The 27,518-nt window shown below is 62.6% G+C and overlaps 1 protein-coding gene across 1 annotated transcript; it reads right to left on the bottom strand.

Annotated features, from left to right (window-relative positions):
* Positions 1-1,191: 1,191 nt before the first annotated feature.
* Positions 1,192-27,225, bottom strand: TPO (thyroid peroxidase). Its single transcript, XM_036263266.1, has 14 exons — positions 27,135-27,225; positions 22,400-22,484; positions 21,579-21,742; positions 20,332-20,464; positions 18,378-18,507; positions 17,795-18,001; positions 16,586-17,098; positions 15,578-15,830; positions 14,852-15,022; positions 14,038-14,275; positions 12,998-13,206; positions 10,166-10,330; positions 8,172-8,303; positions 1,192-1,295 (listed from the first exon to the last, which is right to left on the bottom strand). The coding sequence occupies exons 1-14, from the start codon at positions 27,223-27,225 to the stop codon at positions 1,192-1,194; spliced, it is 2,595 nt and encodes an 864-aa protein (XP_036119159.1).
* Between the last annotated feature and the right edge of the window lie 293 nt (positions 27,226-27,518).

The following is a 27,518-nucleotide window of genomic DNA, read 5'->3' as shown; positions in this document are numbered from 1 at the left end:
TGTGTGTGCGTGTGAATGTGTGTGAGTGAATGTGTGTGTGAATATGTGAGTGAATGTGTCAGCATGTGAATGTGTGTGAATGTGTGTGCGTGTGAATGTGTGTGCGTGTGAATGTGTGTGAGTGAATGTGTGTGTGAATATGTGAGTGAATGTGTCAGCATGTGAATGTGTGTGAATGTGTGAGCGTGTGAATGTGTGCGTGTGAATGTGTGTGCGTGTGAATGTGTGAGCGTGTGAATGTGTGTGTGAATGTGTGAGCGTGTGAATGTGTGTGCGTGAATGTGTGAGCGTGTGAATGTGTGTGCATGTGAATGTGTGTGCGTGTGAATGTGTGTGCGTGTGAATGTGTGTGAGTGAATGTGTGTGTGAATATGTGAGTGAATGTGTCAGCATGTGAATGTGTGTGAATGTGTGTGCGTGTGAATGTGTGTGCGTGTGAATGTGTGTGAGTGAATGTGTGTGTGAATATGTGAGTGAATGTGTCAGCATGTGAATGTGTGTGAATGTGTGTGCGTGTGAATGTGTGTGCGTGAATGTGTGAGCGTGTGAATGTGTGTGCATGTGAATGTGTGTGCGTGTGAATGTGTGTGCGTGTGAATGTGTGTGAGTGAATGTGTGTGTGAATATGTGAGTGAATGTGTCAGCATGTGAATGTGTGTGAATGTGTGAGCGTGTGAATGTGTGCGTGTGAATGTGTGAGCGTGTGAATGTGTGTGTGAATGTGTGAGCGTGTGAATGTGTGCGTGTGAATGTGTGAGCGTGTGAATGTGTGTGAGTGGATGTGAGCATGTGAACTCACGGGAGGGCGTGTGAGCCTGTCTCTCTCCTTGACCTGCATTTCTCTGTTGATTCCTTGGAGCAGATTTGAGCATTTACCTCTGAGGCAAATCTTTCTCTCGCTGGGTTCAGGGTGTATGTACATTTGTGGCCATCAAGCTCGGACCACCAGTTGCTTCGTTGACTGTTTTAAGAATTCAAACCTGGCTGGACTAACGCCACAGGAGATAAAGGCCACTCCTGTCCTTCTGAGGCACACGGGAGCCTAGGAGAATGTTCCCTCTGCCTCCTCCCGGGATCTCCTTCTCCGCCCAGAGGTCCCCAATGCTCGAAGGGGACGGGGACACGGAGAACAGCAGTGTCACTACCAACCCCACAGGGAGCAGTGGGCTCCTGTCACCTGGAGATGGGGACTCACCACCTGCAAATCACCGTCCAGGTGAAAGCCGCCAGGCTGCAGATCAGCAGTGCGCCCAGCACGATGGACACCAGAGACGCCTTAGGGAGCCTCCCCGAGTCTGGAGAGAATGAGCCGGTTAGTGCTCGAGCCCGAGCCCAGCCCAGAGCCTGAGCCTGAGCTTGAGCCCGAACCCGACCCTGAGCCCGAGCCCGACCCTGAGCCCGAACCTGAGCCCGAGCCTGAGCCTGAGCCCGAGCCTGAGCCCGAGCCTGAGCCTGAGCCCGAGCCTGAGCCCGAGCCTGAGCCTGAGCCTGACCCTGACCCTGAGCCTGACCCTGAGCCCGAGCCTGAGCCTGAGCCCGAGCCTGAGCCCGACCCTGAGCCCGAGCCTGAGCCCTGAGCCTGACCCTGAGCCCGAGCCTGAGCCCGACCCTGAGCCCGAGCCTGAGCCTGAGCCTGAGCCCTGAGCTCGAGCCTGACCCTGACCCTGACCCTGAGCCTGACCCTGAGCCCGAGCCTGAGCCCGACCCTGAGCCCGAGGCTGAGCCTGAGCCTGAGCCCTGAGCTCGAGCCTGACCCTGAGCCCGAGCCTGACCCTGACCCTGACCCTGAGCCTGACCCTGAGCCCGAGCCTGAGCCCGACCCTGAGCCCGAGGCTGAGCCTGAGCCTGAGCCCTGAGCTCGAGCCTGACCCTGAGCCCGAGCCTGACCCTGACCCTGAGCCCGAGCCTGACCCTGAGCCCGAGCCTGAGCCCGAGCCTGACCCTGACCCTGAGCCCGAGCCTGACCCTGAGCCCGAGCCTGAGCCTGACCCTGAGCCCGAGCCTGACCCTGAGCCCGAGCCTGAGCCCGAGCCTGACCCTGAGCCCGAGCCTGACCCTGACCCTGAGCCCGAGCCTGACCCTGACCCTGAGCCTGACCCTGAGCCCGAGCCTGACCCTGAGCCCGAGCCTGACCCTGACCCTGAGCCCGAGCCTGACCCTGACCCTGAGCCTGACCCTGAGCCCGAGCCTGAGCCTGAGCCTGAGCCTGACCCTGAGCCCGAGCCTGAGCCTGACCCTGACCCTGAGCCCGAGCCTGAGCCTGAGCCTGAGCCTGAGCCTGACCCTGACCCTGAGCCCGAGCCTGACCCTGACCCTGAGCCTGACCCTGAGCCCGAGCCTGAGCCTGAGCCTGAGCCTGACCCTGAGCCCGAGCCTGACCCTGAGCCTGACCCTGAGCCTGAGCCTGAGCCTGAGCCTGAGCCCGAGCCTGACTCTGAGCCTGAGCCTGAGCCTGACCCTGAGCCTGACCCTGAGCCCGAGCCTGACCCTGACCCTGAGCCTGACTCTGAGCCTGAGCCTGAGCCTGACCCTGACCCTGAGCCCGAGCCTGACCCTGACCCTGAGCCTGACCCTGAGCCCGAGCCTGAGCCTGAGCCTGAGCCTGAGCCCGAGCCTGACCCTGAGCCCGAGCCTGAGCCTGAGCCCGAGCCTGAGCCTGACCCTGAGCCTGACCCTGAGCCCGAGCCTGACCCTGACCCTGAGCCCGAGCCTGACCCTGACCCTGAGCCTGACCCTGAGCCCGAGCCTGAGCCTGAGCCTGAGCCTGACCCTGAGCCCGAGCCTGAGCCTGAGCCCGAGCCTGAGCCTGAGCCCGAGCCTGACCCTGACCCTGAGCCCGAGCCTGACCCTGAGCCCGAGCCTGACCCTGACCCTGAGCCCGAGCCTGACCCTGACCCTGAGCCTGACCCTGAGCCCGAGCCTGAGCCTGAGCCTGAGCCTGACCCTGAGCCCGAGCCTGACCCTGACCCTGAGCCTGACCCTGAGCCCGAGCCTGAGCCTGAGCCCGACCCTGAGCCTGACCCTGAGCCCGAGCCTGACCCTGACCCTGAGCCTGACCCTGAGCCCGAGCCTGACCCTGACCCTGAGCCTGACCCTGAGCCCGAGCCTGACCCTGAGCCCGAGCCTGACCCTGACCCTGACCCTGAGCCCGAGCCTGACCCTGACCCTGAGCCTGACCCTGAGCCCGAGCCTGAGCCTGAGCCTGAGCCTGACCCTGAGCCCGAGCCTGACCCTGACCCTGAGCCTGACCCTGAGCCTGACCCTGAGCCTGAGCCTGAGCCTGAGCCTGAGCCTGACCCTGACCCTGAGCCCGAGCCTGACCCTGACCCTGAGCCTGACCCTGAGCCCGAGCCCGACCCTGAGCCCGAGCCTGACCCTGACCCTGAGCCTGACCCTGAGCCCGAGCCTGAGCCTGACCCTGAGCCTGACCCTGAGCCTGAGCCTGAGCCTGACCCTGACCCTGAGCCCGAGCCTGACCCTGACCCTGAGCCTGACCCTGAGCCCGAGCCTGAGCCTGAGCCTGAGCCTGACCCTGAGCCCGAGCCTGACCCTGACCCTGAGCCTGACCCTGAGCCTGACCCTGAGCCTGAGCCTGAGCCTGAGCCTGAGCCTGACCCTGACCCTGAGCCTGACCCTGAGCCTGACCCTGAGCCCGAGCCCGACCCTGAGCCCGAGCCTGACCCTGACCCTGAGCCTGACCCTGAGCCCGAGCCTGAGCCTGACCCTGAGCCTGACCCTGAGCCTGAGCCTGAGCCTGAGCCTGAGCCTGACCCTGACCCTGAGCCCGAGCCTGACCCTGACCCTGAGCCTGACCCTGAGCCCGAGCCTGAGCCCGAGCCTGACCCTGACCCTGAGCCTGACCCTGAGCCCGAGCCTGAGCCTGACCCTGAGCCTGACCCTGAGCCTGAGCCTGAGCCTGAGCCTGAGCCTGACCCTGACCCTGAGCCCGAGCCTGACCCTGACCCTGAGCCTGACCCTGAGCCCGAGCCTGAGCCCGAGCCTGAGCCTGACCCTGAGCCTGACCCTGAGCCCGAGCCTGAGCCTGACCCTGAGCCTGACCCTGAGCCTGAGCCTGAGCCTGAGCCTGAGCCTGACCCTGACCCTGAGCCCGAGCCTGACCCTGACCCTGAGCCTGACCCAGAGCCTGAGCCTGAGCCTGAGCCTGACCCTGACCCTGAGCCCGAGCCTGAGCCTGAGCCTGACCCTGACCCTGACCCTGAGCCTGACCCTGACCCTGACCCTGACCCTGAGCCCGAGCCTGAGCCCGAGCCTGACCCTGAGCTCCTGAGCCTGACCTGACCCTAGCCGACCCTGAGCCGAGCCTGAGCCTGACCCTGAGCCGGACCCTGAGCCTGACCTGACCCTGAGCCTGACCTGACCTGACCCTGACCTGCCCTGAGCCTGACCCTGAGCCCGAGCCTGAGCCTGACCCTGAGCCTGACCCTGACCCTGAGCCCGAGCCTGAGCCCGAGCCTGACCCTGACCCTGAGCCTGACCCTGAGCCCGAGCCTGAGCCTGACCCTGAGCCTGACCCTGAGCCTGACCCTGACCCTGAGCCTGACCCTGAGCCTGACCCTGACCCTGACCCTGAGCCTGACCCTGAGCCCGAGCCTGAGCCTGAGCCTGAGCCTGACCCTGAGCCTGACCCTGAGCCTGAGCCTGAGCCTGAGCCCGAGCCTGAGCCTGACCCTGAGCCTGACCCTGAGCCTGACCCTGAGCCTGAGCCTGAGCCTGAGCCTGACCCTGATCCGAGACTGACCCTGAACCCTGAGCCTGAGCCTGAGCCTGAGCCTGAGCCTGAGCCTGACCCTGAGCCCGAGCCTGAGCCCGAGCCTGACCCTGACCCTGAGCCTGACCCTGAGCCTGACCCTGAGCCTGAGCCTGAGCCTGACCCTGAGCCCGAGCCTGAGCCTGAGCCTGACCCTGACCCTGAGCCTGACCCTGAGCCCGAGCCTGAGCCTGAGCCTGAGCCTGAGCCTGAGCCTGACCCTGAGCCCGAGCCTGACCCTGACCCTGAGCCTGACCCTGAGCCCGAGCCTGAGCCTGAGCCTGACCCTGAGCCTGACCCTGAGCCCGAGCCTGAGCCTGACCCTGAGCCTGACCCTGAGCCCGAGCCTGAGCCTGAGCCTGACCCTGAGCCTGACCCTGAGCCTGACCCTGAGCCTGACCCTGACCCTGAGCCTGACCCTGAGCCCGAGCCTGAGCCTGAGCCTGAGCCTGAGCCTGACCCTGAGCCCGAGCCTGACCCTGACCCTGAGCCTGACCCTGAGCCCGAGCCTGAGCCTGAGCCTGACCCTGAGCCTGACCCTGAGCCTGAGCCTGAGCCTGAGCCTGACCCTGAGCCCGAGCCTGAGCCCGAGCCTGACCCTGACCCTGAGCCTGACCCTGAGCCCGAGCCTGAGCCTGAGCCTGAGCCTGACCCTGAGCCTGACCCTGACCCTGAGCCTGACCCTGAGCCTGACCCTGAGCCTGAGCCTGAGCCTGAGCCTGAGCCTGACCCTGAGCCCGAGGCTGAGCCTGAGCCTGAGCCTGACCCTGACCCTGAGCCTGACCCTGAGCCTGACCCTGAGCCTGAGCCTGAGCCTGAGCCCGAGCCTGACCCTGACCCTGAGCCTGACCCTGAGCCTGACCCTGAGCCTGACCCTGAGCCTGAGCCTGAGCCTGAGCCTGACCCTGAGCCCGAGCCTGACCCTGACCCTGACCCTGAGCCTGACCCTGAGCCTGAGCCTGAGCCCGAGCCTGACCCTGACCCTGAGCCTGACCCTGAGCCCGAGCCTGACCCTGAGCCTGAGCCTGAGCCCGAGCCTGACCCTGACCCTGAGCCTGACCCTGAGCCCGAGCCTGAGCCTGAGCCTGACCCTGAGCCTGACCCTGAGCCTGAGCCTGAGCCCGAGCCTGACCCTGACCCTGAGCCTGACCCTGAGCCCGAGCCTGAGCCTGAGCCTGAGCCTGACCCTGAGCCCGAGCCTGACCCTGAGCCTGAGCCTGACCCTGAGCCCGAGCCTGACCCTGAGCCTGACCCTGAGCCTGACCCTGAGCCTGAGCCTGAGCCCGAGCCTGACCCTGACCCTGAGCCTGACCCTGAGCCCGAGCCTGACCCTGACCCTGAGCCTGACCCTGAGCCCGAGCCTGACCCTGAGCCTGACCCTGAGCCTGACCCTGAGCCTGAGCCTGAGCCCCGAGCCTGACCCTGACCCTGAGCCTGACCCTGAGCCCGAGCCTGACCCTGACCCTGACCCTGAGCCTGACCCTGACCCTGACCCTGAGCCCGAGCCTGAGCCTGAGCCTGACCCTGACCCTGACCCTGAGCCCGAGCCTGAGCCTGAGCCTGACCCTGACCCTGACCCTGAGCCCGAGCCTGAGCCTGAGCCTGACCCTGACCCTGACCCTGAGCCCGAGCCTGAGCCTGAGCCTGACCCTGACCCTGACCCTGAGCCCGAGCCTGAGCCTGAGCCTGACCCTGACCCTGACCCTGAGCCCGAGCCTGAGCCTGACCCTGACCCTGACCCTGAGCCCGAGCCTGAGCCTGAGCCTGACCCTGACCCTGACCCTGAGCCCGAGCCTGAGCCTGACCCTGAGCCTGACCCTGAGCCTGAGCCTGAGCCCGAGCCTGACCCTGACCCTGACCCTGAGCCTGACCCTGACCCTGACCCTGAGCCCGAGCCTGAGCCTGAGCCTGACCCTGACCCTGACCCTGAGCCCGAGCCTGAGCCTGACCCTGACCCTGACCCTGAGCCTGACCCTGACCCTGACCCTGAGCCTGACCCTGAGCCTGACCCTGACCCTGACCCCGAGCCTGAGCCTGAGCCTGACCCGGATCTCGAGCCCACCATGATCCGTGCTGGGCTGACCCCCGTGTCTGCCAGCAGGACCCGCCCCCAGCAGACAAGGCCCCTGAGTTGGGGTGAGGGGAGGCTCACAGGACAGAGGGGACATGTTGGCCTCCCCTGCTAGGACAGCAAACACTCTTCCTCCCAACCTGGGGGCGCTGTGACCCCAGTGCAGACACGCTGGGCACCCTGAGAGGTGGGCGCACAGCGGGCTGTGACTGGGGAGCCAAGGGGAGGAAGAGCCAGGTGACCAGGAGCCACACCCTTGGTGCCTCTGCAGACCAGGTGGAGGGTAAACAGGGCAGGAAGGTGCCATCTCCATCCGTGGGGGCAGGTTAGAGCTTGGGGGGCAGTGGGGGGCCGGATGGCAGGTCTCCCAGCTACGAGCTGGAGTGTTCATTCCAGAGAGAGACAGCGTAGTTGGCAGAAATCAGAGCGAAATGGTCTCAGCTGGACGGCGCGAGGCAGAGGCCAGAGGCCACCGGAGCGGGTCCTGGGACTGGCCATGGGCCCTTAGGAAGCTTCTGCACTGGCCACGGACACCGGCCCCCAGACCATCAGGAAACATGGGCCAGTCCTCCTGCTCCGTCGTGCTCGGTGTCACTGTCCACGCGGGGAAGGGCTGTGGGGCAGCGGGCGTGGCCCGGGGCCCCTGGGTGCCCGTTTGCCACGGGCTCTTCCGTGGGTGCTCATTCCAGATGTGTTGACGGCATCGCTGGCCAAGCAGGTACAGAAGCCGCGAGGGCCCATCTGAGGCCTGCTGCTCACTGGACCCCGATTCTGTGCGCGGCACACACCACGAGCCTTGGGATCGAGTGGGCGATGCTTGGACGGTGAGCCCGGCGCTCAGCGAGGGCTCAGTGAGGTCAGGCTCCTCCGAGCACTGTCTGCTGGGCCCGCGCTCTGCTGCGTCTCCTCCCATGGACGCCCTCGCTCGCCCGCGGGCCGTGAGCCCCGCTGCATGGGCTGGATTAAGCTCAGTTCTGGGCAGAGGTCCCCCCTCACTGCAGTCGTGTGGCTAAGACCTGTCTTTCTGTTCTAACAAGATCTACGCCGTTTTTTACGGGAGCTAGAGGTCCAGTTATGAATCCTGATCTGTGGCTGAGCGGCTGTATGACCCTGAGCAAGTCACGTAACGTCTGTTCTGTACGTGAGACTAGACGTGCTCAGTTCACTGGGGCGTGAGACCACCAACGGTCTCAACAAAGTCAGCCGCTCTGTCAGATGGACACACAGACGCCACCAGCAGGTGGACAGACGTCACCGCTCCAGCAGAGCTAGAAGGTGACCTTCCGTCACCCCAAAATGCGACCCCTGGCCGGCACGAGGGGTGGGTCTCACCTACGCAGGTCCTCCTGTCCTCTCCGGCCACGTAAGGGTCGCTGCACTCACACAGGAAGCCGCCCTCGGTGTTCCGGCACCGGGCCGACACGTGGCAGGGAGGCTCCTCGACCCCTTCACACTCGTCCACATCTGCACAGAGAGTACAGAGGTCAGAGCCCCCTACCTGGGCCCGTGTCCTCCGGTGCACCCCTTCCCATGGGGCCAGCTGCCCCGCTCTGGCTCCATCCAGGAGGACAGCTTCCTCCATTGCTGACAACCCGGGGACCCCAGAGGTCCCTCCTCTGATTCGGATCCTCCGAGGAGACTGGCCCCAGCCTCTCAGGGGTCGGCTCCAGCCACGGCCACTCTCCAGCCACACCAGCCCGGCCCCCATCCTGCTGACCCTCTGGAGCTAACGCTCCCCCTGCTGACAGTTCCCCACGGGGCACGGGGGACGGGGTGGCCCTAAGCGCCCCGGCGGGCGAGGAGACCCGGCAGGCGCCGTATCGTCACGAGTACTGACGTCGGGTGAGGCTCTGACCACAGCATCAGGACTAGCGAGAGTGGTCAGCTTCCCAGGGACGGGAGCCGCTGGCCCGAGCTCAGTGCCGAGAGGATCGGAGCTGTGTTCATGGTCATCGTTGTCCACGTGAGGCCCCGTCTGTGCCCACAACACATACGAGGAGGAGCCAGTGGGGATGAGCAGGTCCCGCTGGGCTTGTCACCACAGCGTGAAATCCAAGCCGCTGTCCCTGGAAGTTGCGACCACCCCAGGGGATGTGGGGTGGTGGGCATGGGGCAGGCTGTCCGGCTGTGGGCCGTCGGCCACCACGCACACCCCGTCCAGGCCCCACCCCTTCCGTAGCCCTCCCCTCACGGGGTCCCCTGCCAGGCCCCACGCAGAGGCCCTCATGGCTGCCTTGGCAAGTGCCACAGACCAGCTGCCAACAGCATGGAGGGCAGAGGTCCAGGCCACTCTGGCTCCCAGAGCGCGGGGTCCCTCCTGGCCTCGTCCGGCTGCTGGTGGCGGCTGGTCACCTCGGCGCCCCCTGGATTGCGGCTGCCTCTCTCCGACCCGTCCCCGCTGGGTCTCCTCTCTCAGATCAGGGCTCACCTGATGGCCTCATTTTACCTTGATGTCATCTGCAAAGACCCTATTTTCTACAGGATCACATGCTGTGATACTGGGGGGCTTCGACATAGAGTTTTAGGGGGACACAATTCACCCCATTTCACTCCAGCTGTGGTCAGTGTCTTCTCATCAGAAGCCCAAGTCAGGGATGGTGAAGGCGGGTCTCTGGGCCCCGTGGTGACAAGGAGGATCCGGACAGACCCGCCCGCGGTGACCATGCTCCTCATGAAGGAGGGGAAGCCGTCCAGGCCTTCGTGTCTCCGGGCTCCAGTCCGTCTGCAGGGGGGACCCCGGCCGGCGCACAGCCCTGCAGGGTCCTGTCCCCCAGCACATCTGTCCTGAGTGAAATCTCTCCCCCAGATGGCAGAGGAGCTGGGTCGTGTCCACTCGGTAACAACCTCTCGGCGGTGGGCAGACCAGAGCTGCAGACACCCAGCTTCTTTTCCGGCTGGGTCACGAGGTGGATGCGCCCCAAAGAGGCTCCGTATGAACATTTGCTCGTCTCTCCTTTCCATCGGGCACTGTGTGGGTGCCCGGGCAGGCCAGCGCCTGGTGGGGTGCTCCTAGTCCCTGGCTCATCTGCTGAAACACTTGTTTTGTTTCTTTAGAGAAATGGGTTCCACAGCCTCTTCACGTCAACCTGCCCACGTCACCCGCCGGGCGCGTCTGATGTGACCATCTTGGTGCCTCATTACCAAGACAGGTGTCAACCTGGGGACATGGTCAGCTAAGGAGCAAATACTTGATTTCCAAGTCAAAACAGCTCCTGGGAAGATACTGCTCAGAAGCACCTCTTGGTGAAGGACATTTATTTCCAATTCATATTTGAAAATGCAGATGGGGGGGACAGCCATTCAAAAACCCCTGTTTGGTGACTGACCTTCACAAACAGGCGGCGGGAAGTCCCAGCCCTGGGGGGAGCAGGTGAGCTGCGCAGGCCCCTGGAGCCGGAACCCGTGGCGGCAGGAATACACCACGCGGCCCGAGTCACCGCAGAGCAGGACGTCCCCGTTCTCCACGCTCCCCGGGAAGCCGCACGCGCCACCTGGGCAGGTTGACAGGTCAGCGCAGTCAGGTGGTCTCCTCTGTCACCTCCCGACCACACGCCCCACCCCATCGCCCTTGCAGGACTTCACGTGGCGCCTACCGTTCTCCTGGGCACTGGCCCGAGCAGCCCCTCCCCGGCATCACCCCCCGCCGCCCGTGCTGGCCTCCCTCTGTGCCCCCCATGTGTCCGCGGTCACCTGTGGCCAGCTCTGCTCCCCACTCCGACCAGGCGCTCTCAAGGCCGGCGGCCAGCTCTCGAGTCAAAGGCCGTGGTCGGTTCCGGCCCACCATCCCCGGCCACCGCAGCACAGGTGGTGGCCGTGACCGCGAGGGCCTGTCTGGCGGGTCCCAGGAGCCTCCGGTCCCAGCACCCGCCCTACTCACTGTCCACCTGCGCTGACCTCCAGGAGAGGACGTGTCCTTTCCAGACTGCGCCTGGTTGTCATCTGGCCTCTCAGCATTAAACACAGTCCCCACAGAAGGCAGGTACAGGGAACCCCAGATTTACACCCTTCCTGGATTTCCTCTCTGTGCCCACCGCCTTCCCTCACCTGCAGCTGAGCTCCAGGAGGTGGCCCCGCCCGACCTCGTCCAAGCCACACCCTCAGGGACCCAGCCAGCTCCCCAGCCCCTCCTCCATCAGCCCAGGGAACCCATCGGGAAATGACAGGCTCTGTCGTCAGGACAGGTCTGTCCTCAAACCCCTGACAGCCTAACTGCCACTTCCTGGGGCTGGGCCACTTCGCCTCCTCCAGGGACAGCTCCGCAGCCTCTCCAGGGTCTTCCGGCGTCCGCACTGCCCCCACCACATGTCCCCAGCCGGGCCGAGGTGTCCCCCACCGGGAGCCGGCCCCGTGGTGTCTCGCTCAGAACCACAGAACCGCATCTCACGGGGCCGAGCTGGTGGGACTGGGCCCATTACTTCCAGTCCGGTCTCCTCACCTGCCTCTCGGCTCTCGGATCAGGCTCCTGGGGCCCGTGATCACCCAGGCCCGGCGTGGCCTCTCAGGTGGCAGGGGCTCCTCCCTCTGACAGGAAACCCGCCACCTTTCCGTGTCTCCACTCTCTCGTCCCCACCCCACCTCTGCCCGGGGCCCTTCCGCTGTGGTTCTCCCCGTGGCCCGTGGGGCACGAACATGCCGCTCACACTATCACTTGTCGATCTCATCCAGCGACAGAGTGTGAGTGCTGCCGAGGGCTGTGTGTGTGTCTATGTGTGTGTTTGTATGTGTGTATGTACGTGTGTGTCTGTGTTTGTGTGTATGTATGCATGTCTGTGTGTGATTGTATGTGTGTGCATGTGTGTCTATGTGTGTCTGTCTGTGTGTGCACGTGTGAATGTATGTGTATGTGTATGTGTGTGTGCACATGTGTATGTATGTGCATGTGTGTATGTATTTATGTGTGTGTGTGCACACCTGTTCTTACAAATGGTCCCGGCCCTTGGAGGAGTGCCGGTCACGCAGGACCCAGCAGTGACTGCAGCGTCAGCTCGTCGCCACAGTGACAGGAGGCCGCGGCAGCTGCGTGAAGCAGGTGTGAGCGAGCTGATGCGTCAGTGTGAGGCACAGAAATGGGGGTCGAGGACCCGCCAATCTCAGCCCTGCCGTGTGCTAGAAGGAACTCGGTGAGCGTCACGTCACATTCAGAACCTTGGCTTTGCTCAACTGAGCCCTGAATGACGCTCAGGTTCCTGGAGCGTCTGACCCTGTCCCAGAGCTTTAGTTTCTGTAATGAAGTGCTGGTCACTCAGTTTGATCTCAAAGATGTGTTATCCGGGCTACTGCTTCTCATCCAGGGGCGACTGCGCCCTCCTGCAGGGACATCCCCAACTCTGTTGTCACCTCTGCTTGTCACAGCTGGGTGGGCACCACTAGAACGTGGCGGGTAGAGGTCAGGTGCCCCCCAAACCCTGGAGCACAGGATGGGCCCTGAAACCAAGGCTGAGCCCCGAGCTGTCACTCCTGAGGTTGAAATCGTGACTGACTGACCCCTTGTCACTGACCCAGCCACACAGGACAGCATCTCCTTACAGGGGCCTGGCAGGGAGCAGGTGCTCCCCCACGGAGGCTGCCGCTGAGGACTCAGCCCCCTGCCAGTCTAGAGAAGCTTCCACAGCGGAGCCTGGCAGTGAACACAAGGCAGCGAGAGGCCCACAGCTGCCATCTCTCTCGGCCGGCTGGGGGTCGGTGCAACGCAATGAACTGTAAACACACGCTGGTGGGAGTGAGAGGGAGCTCTGTGAGGGAGCAAATGCTCCGGATCTCTGGATGCAGGCCGATTTATTTGCAGACTGGTTCCCCAAGTTACATGTGGATTTATGCAAATTATCTCCTTGAGATGGCATCTCTGCAAACCATACAGCCCAGACTTGTCTCTCACTTTTTAAAGCAGAAAGAGACATCCAAGCTAAAAAATAACAAACCCAGCCAAGCCTGGGCCTACAGCCCATTATCCTCACAGGGTGGTCTTCCAACATTTTGTCATGCAAACCTTTTCTATTCACATGCAAACGACACATTCAGAATCAATGGGGCGGTCTTCCAGCCTTCCAGTCAAACCTGTCCACACACACTTCCACCCTAGGCTGGCCAGGTTGCAAGAATGCATATCACAAGGTTACAAATCGTTCGTCCGCTGAACCCCCATCGCTACACAGAGTTACCTGGGGGAGCCGCCTCCCTCCATGCTTCCAGGCTCAGGCCGGGGATGACCTCACAGGGCTCGAAGTCCTGGGGGAACCTGGCCACCTGAAAGGTGTCGGCAGGCACACGAGGGAGGCCGGTGTTGTCGCAGATGACCCGAGACAGGGAGTGCCGCTCCAGCTCCCGCCTCTGCACCTCCGTGAACACCCCGCTGTGCTCCCACCAGAACCTGTGCAGGAGAAGCAGTGTGCAGGGCCCTGCCCCCCGCGGCCGTGCCTCCCCATCCCCGGAGCCCACAGGCTGGCGACGGCACAGTCTGAGTGAGGCGGCATCCATCATGTCTCCCCAAGAATCCCTAACTGCTTGAAATGCAGCACCTCAGAAACTGACGTTGAACTCGTCTGGGGTGGGGGGCTTGGGGGGGCTAAGGTGCTCTCCCGAGAGGACATCAATGTTCTTAAAAACCATCCGGCTTAGGCACAGGCACGACGAAGGGCAGACCTGACATGGAGGGATAGTTAAACAAGAAGGAAAACCTCTGTGCACTGTGGTCAAAATTGTCCACCAACTCCTGAGTCATGTGAGCTGCACCCTGAAGACGCACGGATGGGGAGGGGCAGGGAGCTGCTGCTCTGACCCCCTGGGTGCCCCCTGGTCATGCAGGAGGCCAAGGGCTGAGAGGACAGAGGGGTTGCAGCCGTGCCCCAGCCTGGGCCCCAGACGGCATCCACCTCTGCAGGGTCTGCGGAGGGTCAGGGTCTAGGACGGAGGTGTTCCAGGGTTGTCTGAGGTACAGTGTGCTCTTCACGCAGTGCCTGCTGGTCCGCGTGGTCACGGGTGTGGAAACGCCGGCGAGAGAGGGTGAGGGGCTCAGAAAGGATGCGCCTCGTGCTTACCCTGCTCTGCAGGTGCCAGGGTCACGGGTGAGAACTGACCTGCCCAGGGCCACACGCCTGCTGAGCTGTGGTGCCCGAGCTGGGCCCCAGACCTGGCTCCCCGTGAGCCGCCTGGGACACCGGCGCCTGTGCGGACCGACACGTGACAGGCTGCCGCCACCTACCGGTCCCCGTCCCGCAGGGCCTTCATCTGTCTCCCGATGATGCAGGCAAACAGGGGGCCCGTTCGAGCGTGCGGCAGGAAGTCTTCCACTGAGCCGCCCAGCCAGACGTCGACGTTATCTGGGTGCTTGTACAGGTCCATTATTCGGTCGGCGACACTTCCATTGGCGATGACCCTGCTCAGGTCGGCCCGGGTGCGCAGCCTGGGTAAGCCGCAGAACTCCCTCCAGGCGTTGTAACCTGCGCAGGGCGCGCGGCCGTGGCTCTCACCGGGTCTGGGTGCCCCCCAGCCCCCCACTGACACCGCGTCCACACTCAGCCTCCTGTCCGCAGGGTCTGGCCGTGTGGATGGGCTGGAGTGTCCAGACTCAGGGTCTCACTGCAGAGTCTGCTCATGAGCTGTGAGGGTGCACAGCACGGCGTCGACACCCAGGGGGACGGTGTCAGTGCCCAGCCCCCACACAGCTTGTCTCCGAGCAGCTGGCACAGGGCCCCACCTGTCCTGCTCAGTCCGTCCTATTCCACAGGGACAGGGACAGAGCCACCGCGGGCACGCGCTCACGCACGCACACACACACACATGCACACGTGGACATACGTGCATGCACATGCAAACGTGCGCACACACATTCATGCACATATGCGCGCGCACATGCACACTCACACAGCAGCGCACATGCACTCACGCACGCACACACGGACACACACGCACACGGCAGGGACGTCAATGGCTACACCGGTCCGAGCAGGCCTCTCACTGGTGGCTCCCCTGGACCAGGACCCGGACAGCGCGTGCGGGGCAGGACGGTGGCTGACCTGGCAGGCCGTGGTCCCGGCCCCGCTGCAGGTTCAGGGATGCCAGGTCGAAGGCTCCCGCGGGGGACAGCACCACGAGCTTCTCCGTCAGCTCCTCGCTCATCAGCTGCCCCGGCGCCTGCAGCTTGGCTGGTCTGGCCAGGAGGCCCCGCACCAGGGGGTCCAAACCACCTGCAAAGTAGGCCGGAGAAGGTGACCCAAGTCTCCCGGTTCTGCAGAAACAGTAACAGCTCAGACTGCAAACTTCGCTCATTCTTTTTTAACCCTCACCCGAGGATGTTTTTCCATTTTTGTTCAAATAGGAGAGAGAGAAACATCGACGTGACGGAAACACATTGACCGGCTGCCTCCCGCATGACCCCATTCAGGGCCGGGGACGAACCACCACTGAGGCACAAGCCCTTGACCGGAATCGAACCCCTGACTCCTTGGTCCGTGGGCCAACACTCTAACCACTGAGCAACACTGGCCAGGGCCCTACTCAATGTTTTTTAAACAGGTGGAGAGGCCACCGGGCCCGGGACTCTGCCACCTGTGGGTTCTGAACTTCAAGACCTGGGCCGTGTTTGTGGTGAACAGTTTAGCCTTCGAGAGACTCTGAGCACATGTGTTCTCTCCACAAACACTGATGACTGGGTGGGACCCTGGAACTGCCCACGTGACAGGGCGCGCCGGCCCTCAGGGGCGGTGGTGCTGCGTCTCCAAGCCGGGGTCTGGGGGGCGCACCTTCCTTGAGGACCCGCCAGGGGCGGAAGAAGGCGTCGCGCAGCAGCAGGGGCGGCAGGTGATCCCGGAAGCCAGCGTCCAGCCGCCGCACCAGGGGGTGGATCGTGGTGTGGCCGAAGCGGAAGGCGGCCGTGGAGAACACGTTGGACGCCGTGGGGTCCACGGTGGGGTCATAGCCCTGGTAGGGGCCCACGTGCTGCCTGAGGGCCTCGGGGCCCAGGATTTTGGGGACGTAATCCCGCAAGGTGATGATCTAGGAGAAAGGAGACGTACAAGCCTCTGAGCAGGGCGGCTGACTCAGGTCGGGGAGGAGGGTCTCCTGCAAGCCTGGGGTTCAGAGGTGTCCCGGGGGCCACGCCTTCCAGGTAAGGGCACAGGTGAGCAGGTACAGCACCGCCAACCCCACACCAAGTCTGAGCTCCCCATGGACGGGCTGGTGGGCACGTCAGAGACGCCTCCAACACCCTTGGGGCAGGACAGCGCAGGGCGGGCCAGCCGAGCTGGGGCCACAGTTCTGAGGACTGGCCGGGGGGCTGCTGCCACTGGGCTCCTTCCACGGGAGAAAAGAGTTCTGTCCAGGCCTGTGCCTCGGGCCCGCGTCACCTGGCGCACAGCACCAACTCCTGAGCCTTGCGGCAACCTGGTCGCATTGAGGAGTCCGAGCACCGAAGGCTCCACTCAGACCCAGAGTCCGGACCCGCCGCCTAGCCCTGCCCCCCAGCCCTCCCCCTCTGTGGGGCCCTCCCATGGAGTCTTTGGGGGGACAGGAAATGCACAGGGTTTACACGTCAGACACGTAACTGCCTCCCTGGTTGTACACAGAGCAGGAGGCTCATCCCGCAGGCTGACACAGGTGGGCAGCTCCGTGCCCGGGTTAGAAGGAGGGACAGGGATTAGGATCAGGTCCCATCTGGACGGCGTCAGGGATCAGCGTTCTGACAGAGACCGAGATTCGTCACCACCCGCCCCAGACAGAGAGAGCTCAGGGCACTGCGGCCCTGCCCACACCTGGTGCAGGGCGCCCACCACCTTGCGCGCCTCCTGGTAGGTGGTGTCCGCGCTCCAGTGTGGGTTGAGGGCCTTGAGCGCGGCGGCCAGGCGGTTGTGCTCACGCAGCCACAGCGTGTGCAGGGCCGTCAGGGCGGGCACCTCGCTGGCGCGGCTGTCCCCAGCCAGGAAGCAGGGGGCGGGGCCCCGGGCGCCGGGCTCGGGGGCGCAGGCCGGGGGCGTGGGTGGCCGGGTGAAGGGCAGGTAGGCTCGGCCGGCATCCTGGTGGTGCGCGTTGACGCGGAGCAGCCCCTCCGCGCTGGTCCAGTTCCGCAGCTGCTCCTCCAGGGCCGGGGAGCTGCCGTACACCGTGGACGCGTCCAGGAACGAGGTCAGCCCGTTCATCTGCTGCCGCGGGCTCACCGTGGACAGGTTGCCAAACCAGGCGCCTTGGGCCCCGGGGCCGCAGGCGGCAGACGACCGGAAGAAGGGCAGGCAGGGGGTGCCCTTGGTCTGGGAGGCGTTCTCAGGGAGCTGCTGGAAAGGGGGTTCAGGTCACCTTGGGTTCTCAGCACCCTCTTTACAGACATGAGGAACCCCCGGCCTGCCGACCCTCCCCTCCTGTCCAGGGTACTACGGCAGTAATGCCGCTCATTGCCCCCCCATATTCCCTTTTGGGGTGTTTTGTTGAGTGACTCCCCTGTTGGGGCCTCCTCGGCAGAGGCCTGGGTCACCCACCAGCCCTTTTGGGGGGTCAGCCGGTTTCCTCAGGCCTTCCTTTTCGGGGAGCCCTGTGGCAGGTTTGAAGGGAAGTAGCTGAAACCCTCCCAGTAAGAGGGGAAACCGAGCACTGTTAACGAAACAATTCGCAGCAGCGTGGGTGCCGCTCCGCACGGGTGCCTGGTCAGGTCCCCACGCCGCCGGCTCCCGTGAGGCTCAGTCCACAGCGGAGCTGAGCACCCGCGAACTGTTGCCGGGTCGCCGTGGGCACAGGGCTCCGAGGCGCCCCCACAGCCCTGCCGGTCGCTCAGCGGCGTGCACACAGTGGAGGAGCGCGTTCAGGACGATGCATGACGGACACACGGACGTAGGTGCAGACATGCACACAGGTAAGGAAACGTCACGCACTCAGACACACGCATCCGCCCTTCGCGCCGCTGCCCCGGGAACGGACGATGTTCGAAATGGCATCTGCGAGTTTCACGATGAACAGAAGCGGTAACACGCCACCTGGATGGGAAAACTCGCGCCCCGGTTCTCGCAGGTCAGCGGGCCGTCGGCTCCGTCCCCCGGCGTGGCCTGGCCGGTGCTCTGTGGCGTGAACGCGATGTCGTGGCTGATGTACTGCCCCCAGGCCATCAGCAGGTCCGAGTACTGCTCGTCCTCGGTCACCGCCTCGTTGGGAACGTGAATGACTTGCTGTGTCACCTCCCGGACCTGGGTGAGAAGCGGGACCAGTGCCCGGGGTCTGGGCTCAGCAGACCACGTGCTTCTGAGAGCAGAGTCCGTGGTCATCGCTGCGTGAATGAGCCTCGTGGCTGGACGTGCTGCACCAGCCTCGTCCAGCAAGGAGCTGGTTGAAGCACGAGCAGGAGACAGACGGACCTGAGTAGACCTGCGCCCTCCCCCTCACTCGCTGGGACTTTCGTCTTCACAGCCTCAGTCCCTCAGCATGAGACGGAGCCCCTGGCTGGGGCGGGGGTTGGGGGGCCACACGGGCACCTGCAGGGAGCCCACCCCGTCCACCGGGGCCGGGGACAGGTCATGGGAACCTACACCTACCACAGGTCACGCAGTGTTCTGGGGTACCAACCGGGGGCAGGAGAACCCCGTTGTACAAGAAGTGGGGGTTCCAGCCTCGGGGCTCACTGATGCCGTCTTCATAGGCGGGCGGCAGCCACCTGGCCAGCGGCATGTCGGAGGCGCCCCACCTGGGATGGTCTCTGTGGAAACGAAGGTGACAGGTGAGGGGTCGGTGAGGGAGGAGGAGGCAGGGAGAAACGAGTCCTTCTTGGCTGCTGGATTTGACGGTTGGCTGCACGGAGACACACAGGAGTCTCGTTCTGCGGTCAAAGCGCATTTTGGCAAAAGGGGTAAATGCACGAGGTGGTGAAGTCGCGTTCAGTAAAATCTTGATCTAACCAACCACTTCCGAGCTGTCGGCTTTAAAAGGGGCCTCTGAGTGAGAGGCACGGGGGGCCCGAGGGGGCGCGAGGGGGCGCGAGGGGTGTGAGGCCTCTGGAAAACCTTCCGGAAACGAAGAAGGTGAAAGTTCAACGATCGGTCACGGATCCTTGGATCCGTCAGGCGCTGTCCAGTGTTCGCTAAAAAGAGGGCCACAGGCCGGCGGCACGCTGTTCGCTGGCAGAATGTAGAAGTGGTGTGGTGACAACTCTGAGTTTGCACTTCCCAGAGGCACGGCGGGCCGGGCTGTCGCTCCACCTCCGTCCGGGCCACCTGCGGGCTGCTGCCGCGTTCTCTGGGGCGCGGGGGCTGGCTAACTCCTGATCCGAGCTGGAGCACCTGAGGGTGAGTGAACCCGGCTCCCAAGGAACAGTTCTGCGGGGACAGCCAGTGGCCACGGGACCAGGTGACCAGGCTGCGTGCCTCTCGGCTCGTGGGCGGTGTTCACCCAGCAGATCCGCCAGCTAACGGGCACGTTGCGTCCGTTTCCTTAGTAAGTTTATCTCAACAAACATGTCCGTCTCTGTTTAAGAATTACAAACATCTGCCCTGGCCGGTTTGGCTCAGAGGTTAGAGCGTCAGCCTGCGGTACAGAGAGACCTGGGTTCGGTTCCCGCTAAGGGCATGTACCTCGGTTGCAGTTTGTCCCCGGCCCTGGTTGGGTCATGCGGGTGGCAGCCACTTGATGTGTCCCTTTCACGTCGATGTTTCTCTCTCTCTCTCTCTTCCTCTCTCCCCCTCCCATTCTATCTGAACAAAAAATGGAAAAATGTCCTTGGGTGAGGATTAAAAAAAAAAAAGAAGAAAAAAGAATTACAAACATCCGTAATAGATTCGTGCTGGTCCGATCTGTGATGTCCTAATAACAATTGTGAAAAACAGTCTCAATCTTGAACTAAACAATGAACACTGAGGCCCTTATGCTCCCTGGCATGTTTGTAAATATAAAATTTCAACATATAAATTATAATATAAATATGGTCTGGCTGGTGTGGCTCAGTAGTCGAGCGTCAACCCATGTACCCGGGGGGTTGCTGGTTCGATTCCTGGTCAGGGCACATGTCCAGGTGGTTGGCCCCATTCCCAGTGGGGGGCATGCAGGAGGCAGCCAATCAATGTTCCTTCTCATCGATGTTTCCATCTCTCTCTCTCTCTCCCTTCCTCTCTCTCTGAAATCAATAAAGAAAAAAAAATTTTTTTTAAAGAATAATTAAAAACATATAAAATATAATATGTTAACACAGCGTGGGGGCCTGTCCGGGGCACCAAGTCCCCAAGGCCCCGTCCCTTCTATCACCCTGCCTGGCTGCGTCTCCTCCACATCCCCTGTCCCCTGGCACCCTGCTCAGTGTGTGGCTCCTTCCCCGCCCCCCCCCCATGGAGCTGGCCCCCAGGCCCTGCCGTTTGGCTCAGGCTGCTGGAAGGTGGTGCCAGCCAGACAGGTGCCCAGACAACACGCGCAGCCGGGGGAGCGGCCAGGACGGGGCGTCAGAGGGACCGGAGAGAGCGCAGACCCTGGGAAGAGCCCCACACCTGGTCCTGTTCAGACCCACCGGCAGGAGATTCGGGAGCGGGGACAATACCTGTTGCTGCAGGCCCCCGTGATGAGCCTGTACCTGTCTGCCAGGCAGGTGTTTGGGCACTGCGGGGGCGACGCAGGGGCCAGGCACCCGGACACCCTCGTGCTGGTGCTCAGCAGCTCTTCCGACGGGGCGTCTGGGGAAACACGTCGGAGCAAAACCCTCGGTGAGGACACGTCCCCTGAAAAAGACGCTTCTCGCGGGCTGGTTCCCACCGAACGGCCCTCTCGTTCCACCCCAGGGCTCAGAACACGGGCTTTCCCGATGTATTTTCCTTGAGATCTTTCGGGAAAGCAGTTCTAAGAGCCTGAGCCCCCGGGTAAGCCAGTCTCGGGGTGACCACGGCCTCACTGGGCGCGTCTCCTGTCACTTGTCACCTGCACCGCTGAGGACAGTGAGCAGCGGCACTGCCTCCCCCACACCCGCCTGCCTTGCATCTACCAAAGCCCCACGTCCTTCCTGCTGGGTTTCAGTTCCCATCCTGGGAATGTTCCAATCAGGGCCCAGAAAACGGTCTCTTTTGTTTTTTGATGGTTTATTGTTTTTGCTAATTCTATTGCTATTTTTTTCAACAAATTAACTTTGAGCAATTTCTCCAAATCCAATTTGAGTAGAGAAACAGTTAATTCACAGACTAACAAAAGCATGTGCCAACGTTGCTGCTGTCCTGTGAGTGGGAGTCACACCCTCCTGGTGACAAAGAGACTCCCTGTGACGGCCCCACTGGTCCCTGCTCCACCCCCCTGCCCCACCCCCTGCCCCACCCTCTGCTCCACCCCCTGCCCCACCCTCTGCCCCACCCCTGCTCCACCCCCGCTCCACCCCCTGCTCCACCCTCTGCCCCACCCCTGCTCCACCCCCGCTCCACCCCCTGCTCCACCCCCTGCCCCATCCTCTGCCCCACCCTCTGCTCCACCCCTGCCCCGCCCCCTGCTCCACCCTCTGCTCCACCCCTGCCCCACCCTCTACCCTACCCCTGCTCCACCCTCTGCTCCACCCCCTGCTCCACCCTCTGCCCCACCCCTGCTCCACCCCTGCTCCACCCCCTGCTCCACCCTCTGCCCCACCCCTGCTCCACCCCTGCTCCACCCCCTGCTCCACCCTCTGCCCCACCCCTGCTCCACCCTCTGCCCCACCCCTGCCCCACCCTCTGCTCCACCCCTGCTCCACCCTCTGCTCCACCCCCTGCTCCACCCTCTGCTCCACCCCCTGCTCTACTCTTGTGGGACAGAGACTCCATCCAAGCTCACCTGTTAGTGGCTGGGACTGTCTCAGGGACACCCCTCTTTTTGTTGCCTGGACTGGAGTCTCTGTGATCTCTGCCACTCGGGAACTAGCTCCGCTGGTTGGCTCAGGGGGTTTGGGAGAAGCCAGACGTTGAGAAGGAGAAATGATCTCTCTTTTCTTGAGTTGTCTGCTGAACGGAGGGGGGACATGGATTCTGTTATTCTCTCATGGTGACTTGGTGACTCATACGAGTCGAACAAGCGGACATGTATGGTGCCTCCAGGTCCCGGGCACTGTGGGGCGTCCAGGTGGTTGCACATGCCCCGACCTCTGGGCCAGGATATACTTACGGGTAACAGGTCTGCGCTGGACGGTGAACAGAATATTCGGCCAAGAGCTGCCTGTCACAAGTCTCCATCCAAACCCCATGGCTCCCACCCCAACTGGGTAAGAGAAACCTTCTCCTAAAAGTCCAGCTAAACCTTTGGGTTCCAGCCAGCAAAGTGGGGTTGCGGAGAGCGTGCCCCGTCCCAGCCAACCCCGTGGGAGGTGCCATTTCTGAAGGGTTCTGCTGACAGGTGACTGTACCGAAGGGGACAGGCTTTGGGACTGTGCATGCCCTGACGGCCACCCCGCCGCCCCCCTCCCAAGTCCGCACCGCTGCCCCCCGCGTCCACCCGCTGTCCCCTGCCGTCCGCCCCCCGTGTCCACCCATTGTCCCCTGCCGTCCGCCCCCCGCGTCCACCCACTGTCCCCCATCCCACTGCTCCCCCTCCCACATCCCTGCCGTCCACTCCGCTACGTCCACCTGCTGTCCCCCGCCACGTCTGCCCCGGAGCGGTACCTGTCCGCGGGGCTGTGGGTCGCGGTGTCCATCAGGAGCTGGCTCTCCTCTGACGCACTGGGCCCCTGAGGGTCGTGGGACTGGCCTAGGACCGATCGTCACACTCAGAACCGAGGAGCGACCAGCGGCTCATCACCCCTCCTGCCAGCCCCTCCGCGGGGCCCAGCTGGACCTGCGCGGCTCCAGCCCCGGGAGACCTGCACCCTGCACCCCGTTTCCCGTCTTAGCCGGTGCCAGCTCCCGCGCGCAGAGCTGCAGGTGGCAGGGCCGAGGGTGGGGCCCCGCGCTGTTCCCTCGGGGGTTCAGTGGGCTGGGCCCTGTTCTCCCACTTGCCCGAACCACCGCTAAGGATTCTCTGTAGCTTTTTTCTGAATATTTTTGTTCCCTAAACCAATAATATAGAAAATTCATGGTACTATTTCCTGTTTTAACTGGTGCTTTTAACGGAAGACAGAGACTCGAATGTGCAGCATCTCCGGCCACAGGCTCCCACTTTGTTCCACAGTTTAGTCCTTGGGGTGCTCGGCGAGAGCCCCGGTGCGGCGTTTGGCTTCCAGATTCAGTGCCGACATCCTGCCGCCCTGTCTGCGGGGCAGGAGGCTCGGGAATGGGTCAGGCCAGGACAGACCCGGCCCCTCCTCTGTCTCCGGCTGTGTGTCCCTTGTGCGGTTCCCCTCTAGCAGCCCAGCCGGAGGCGACAACAGGTCACAATCCCACTTCTAGGTCAGAACGCGCCGTTGCAGGTGACGGGTGCAAAGTCCAAGGAGCTGGAATGGATTTGCCAGCTTTTCCCCTGAAAGGCGCTCACCGGGCGCTGCCGGCGGCTCCCTGTCTGCAGGTCCGGCCTCCGCGCCTGCTGTCCGTCTGCACCTTGCTTTCCATTAACAGCTCCGACGTGTGGCGACATCCGCCGTGAAGGTAACGGCACATAAATCTGGACGTTGCGCCCCGTCTGCGTGTGAGGATGCGGTTTCCACGGGAAACTCTTCGGGGTCTTGGAAAGGGACGTGGTCCCTGACTTCTTAGACACCCCCAGTCACACACACACTTCTGACAAAACAAACTGTTTCCTCTGTGGAGCCACTTTCGTTCTGGAATTTCCAGGGGGAGGGGAGTTTGCTTCTCTGTGAGCCGGGGCCTCCTGGGGTCCCCCTGGACCAGCTCCCGTGCTGCCCAGACGCCAGGCTGGTCCCCGAAACCCTCACACGGACGGTGGAACCGCAGCAGGAGTCCAGGTCTCACGGGCTCTTCCGTGTGTCAGCCAGGCTGACGGGGGGGGGGGGGGGTGCAGCCCGGGAGCTGAGGGTCACTCTGACCTCGTTCTGTTTCCTGAGCTGTGAGGTGGGCGGCAGCCCAAGGCACACCTCCGCCTGCGGGCCATCGAGGTCCAGCAGAGGTCCCGTGCCCGTGCCCCGCGCCCCGCTGTTCTGGATATGCTCGGGGAGCGACCCGCTGTTCACCTCGCCGAGTCTGTGCGCACCCCTGCTGCACCCCAAACTCACACACAGATCAAGTGGTACACGGGTTACACTCTGGCAAATGTGACCAATAGAAATTATGTTTCAAAGAAAGTTTACCAGTGAGTTACTATTTTGTTTCAAAGTTATTGTTGGCTTGTTGTCAACTGGAAAAAAAACCTCTCATATCAAAGAACATGAAACGGAAACACTGTGAGATAAACTTTCTAAGTAAGTAATTTACAAAGTATACAAGTGATAAGCCAGCTTCAAAGCATCCCCGTTAATAGCAAAGCAGACTGCGGAGCGTGGCCTTTTTACGGGGCGCTGTGCCGCACTGATTATGTGTTTGCTAAAAGTTCAAGCGAAAAATAGTCACACCTCTCAGAGATGGCGGAATAATAGAAAATTGCTTTAGCAAAGCTCTAAATACCACATTTCCTGGTTTTAAAAAAACAATTTGACTTCTAAAATGACAAAAAGAAAAAGTCGTGCACAGATCATTTTTATTCTGTGAAATCACTTGCTGCATTATGATTTTTTAAAATCCTCACCTGAGGACACTTTTTGCATTCATAGAGGGAGAGGGAGAGAGGGGGGAGGAGAGAGAGAGAAACATCGATGTGAGACAGACACATCGAGTGGTTGCCACCCACACAACCCCAACTGGGGCCGGGGACAAACTGCAACCGAGGTACGTGCCCTTAGCAGGAACTGAACCCGGGTCTCTCTGGTCCGCGGGCCGACGTTCTAACCGCTGAGCCAAACTGGCCAGGGCTACATTATGATCTTGTAACTAGTTACATAACCTTTGGCTTTTGTTACTATGGTTTATAGAACTAGGAGCTTAATGAACAACAATATAAAGACGAATCAATCAACTCACAGAACATTGGCTGAACATCTGCCACGTGCCAGGTACCAGAATGATTGATGTATTAGGGGAGACAGGGCCCCCTTTTCCTGATGCTTGAACACATGAACTCCTGGCACCGGCCAGCAGGGGGCACCTGTGCTCCAGGTGGCGCACCTCACAGATGCTCACCAGTCAGGACTGGGGGACAGTGTCAGCTCACAGGTGAGCAGAGGGAAGGAACCCAGTGTGCCCCAGTTAGTAACCGGCAGGACCAGAGCTCACTGCCTGGTCTGACCTCAGCGCTTGCTTCCGACCTCTGACAACCTTGGATGGAGTGCCCTTCCTCAGGCGTGCGGGAGTCTGATCACGTGGCCACAACATTCAGTACCATCGGCAAACGCGTGGCTGGTGCAGGAGGCACAGCCTGGGGTGGGCGTGGGCTGCGGGGACTCGGCATCCGCCAGCTCCTGGGGAGACCTGTGGTTCCCTGGGGAGGCCTGTGGTTCCCGGGGGGACCTGTGATCCTTGGGAGGCCTGTGGTTCCCTGGGGGACCTGTGATCCTTGGGGAGGCCTGTGGTTCCCGGGGGGACCTGTGATCCTTGGGAGGCCTGTGGTTCCCTGGGGGACCTGTGATCCTTGGGGAGGCCTGTGGTTCCCGGGGGGACCTGTGGTCCCCGGGGAGGCCTGTGGTTCCCAGGGGGACCTGTGATCCTTGGGGAGGCCTGTGGTCCCCGGGGGGGCCTGTGGTCCCCGGGGAGGCCTGTGGTTCCCGGGGAGGCCTGTGGTTCCCGGGGGGACCTGTGATCCTTGGGGAGGCCTGTGGTCCCCGGGGGGACCTGTGGTTCCCGGGGGGACCTGTGGTCCCCGGGGGAACCTGTGATCCCCAGGGGGGCCTGTGGTTCCCGGGGGGACCTGTGATCCTTGGGGAGGCCTGTGGTCCCCAGGGGAACCTGTGGTCCCCGGGGAGGCCTGTGGTTCCCGGGGGGACCTGTGGTTCCCGGGGGGACCTGTGGTCCTTGGGAGGCCTGTGGTTCCTGTGGAGGCCTGTGGTTCCCGGGGGGACCTGTGATCCTTGGGAGGCCTGTGGTTCCCGGGGGGATCTGTGGTTCCCGGGGGGACCTGTGGTCCTTGGGAGGCCTGTGGTTCCTGTGGAGGCCTGTGGTTCCCGGGGGGACCTGTGATCCTTGGGAGGCCTGTGGTCCCCGGGGAGGCCTGTGGTTCCTGTGGAGGCCTGTGGTCCCCGGGGGGACCTGTGGTTCCTGGGGAGGCCTGTGATTCCTGGGGGGGCCTGGCCCAGGATGCATGGATTGGGGGGGGGGGGCCTGAGCGTCTGTCCCAGGGAGAAGCGACTGCCCCAGAGTCTGGCAGCTCAAGCGCCCACCAGACAGGCCCCGACACTGCGGACGGCAGTCCCTTCTGGGGTTTGGGGCTTTTTTCTTGTTTCTTATTTATTTTTAGCAGAGTTTCTATGTGAATGTTGTGGATGAAAAGGGGCCACAGGCTCACCTGACAGCTCAGGGAGGCCGGCCTGGCGGCCTTGCAAACTCAGAGGCCTGAAGTAACCACAAGGGAGGCCTGAAATGGAAACTTTTAGCTAAAAGCAGCTTGTGGCAGGCAGTCAGGTCCCGGCGGCATCTCCTGACAAAGTCCCCTTTCGCCTAATGGAGCCCGTGGTCTTCGTGCATCTGTGATAACAGACCTTGGACTGTCCCCTTTCCCAGCCCCCTCAGGGCACAGCCTGTGCGCCAGGGCGAAACCACAAATGCCCTCATGTTGTTGTTCTCGGGGTCCTTGTTGACTGTGAACTGCCCGAACCCACCTGTGTAACAGAAGCACGTCTATCGTTTTACTTTTCACCCAGAGGTTCCCCGCTTTGCGTTCCCGCCCCCCTGATCTCTCCGCCAGGGGTCCCCTGACCCACTCAGGCCTTGTCTCTTGGTCGGAACGTATAAAATAAGGGGCGGAACTGCCCTGCTCTGGGGCGTCACCTCAACCCCTTGAGTTTGCTTCTCTCAAACTCCCAAAATTCTTCACAGGATTTTACGTTTCTTACGTTCACAATTTTCTGCTTTCGTAACCAAGTCTGGCATTGCTACACCCTGATTCCAAACACCCAGCAGTTTCCTAATGAAACGGGGTTCACAGCAAGGGAGTGGACAGCTGCTCCCCAGAAACACTTCCCAGACACCTGAGCCAGTACAGATGGACACACTCCGTCGTGTGACCACAGGAAAACCAGTTCTTTCCCGGGAAGAGGTGTCTTCATTCTTTAAGCTCAAGAATGACAGCTCTTTTCCTGGGGAAGCGAAAGAGAGCACGGGGTCTCCCCTGCCTCGGCCGCCAGCAGGCGTTCTGTTCCGGGACTGGGACCCGGGACCTCGCCGGGGACAAAGACCACGCCACGTTTTACTTGTCACTCACCCCAAAGGCGGCCCTTGCCCCTCATGAAGGGGAAGAACACCTGGCTGCAGGCCACCACCAGGGTGGCCCCCAGGACGGCCAGCGCTCGCATCTGGAAGAAAACAAACACGCGCTCAGGGCAACGTGCACTTAGACGCGCTCAGCCCACCCTCCTGGTCCCTGCAGCGGGGACAGGGACCCAGAAGCTGGCGTTCGGGCTGAGGCGGGTTCCAAATGGCTCCCTGGACCCGGAGGACCGCTCCCTCGGGCCGCCGTGCTGAGCAGGTCTCGGATGTCCCAACTATTTGGAAAGGAAGCCGGCGTATTGGCCGGTTAGTCAGCAGCCCAGCTCCCCCACAGCCTCGGGGGTTCCGCAGATCGGGTGATGTCGCTGGGAGTAAGTAC

This window comes from Molossus molossus, unplaced genomic scaffold (genome assembly GCF_014108415.1).
Source record: "Molossus molossus isolate mMolMol1 unplaced genomic scaffold, mMolMol1.p scaffold_m16_p_15, whole genome shotgun sequence".
Classification (NCBI taxonomy): domain Eukaryota; kingdom Metazoa; phylum Chordata; class Mammalia; order Chiroptera; family Molossidae; genus Molossus; species Molossus molossus.
This window is presented reverse-complemented; position numbering and strand designations above follow the sequence as displayed.

Bases quoted from the DNA above. Each gene is read 5' to 3' on its own strand.
- TPO (XM_036263266.1), bottom strand. From the start codon at position 27,225: ATGCGAGCGCTGGCCGTCCTGGGGGCCACCCTGGTGGTGGCCTGCAGC. The intron at 18,508-20,331 runs GTATTGTCCCCG...TCGTTTCCACAG, and splicing joins ACGGGGGCCTGCAGCAACAG to AGACCATCCCAGGTGGGGCG. The intron at 14,276-14,851 runs GTCAGCCACCGT...CGCCCTGCGCAG, and splicing joins CCGGGACCACGGCCTGCCAG to GTTACAACGCCTGGAGGGAG.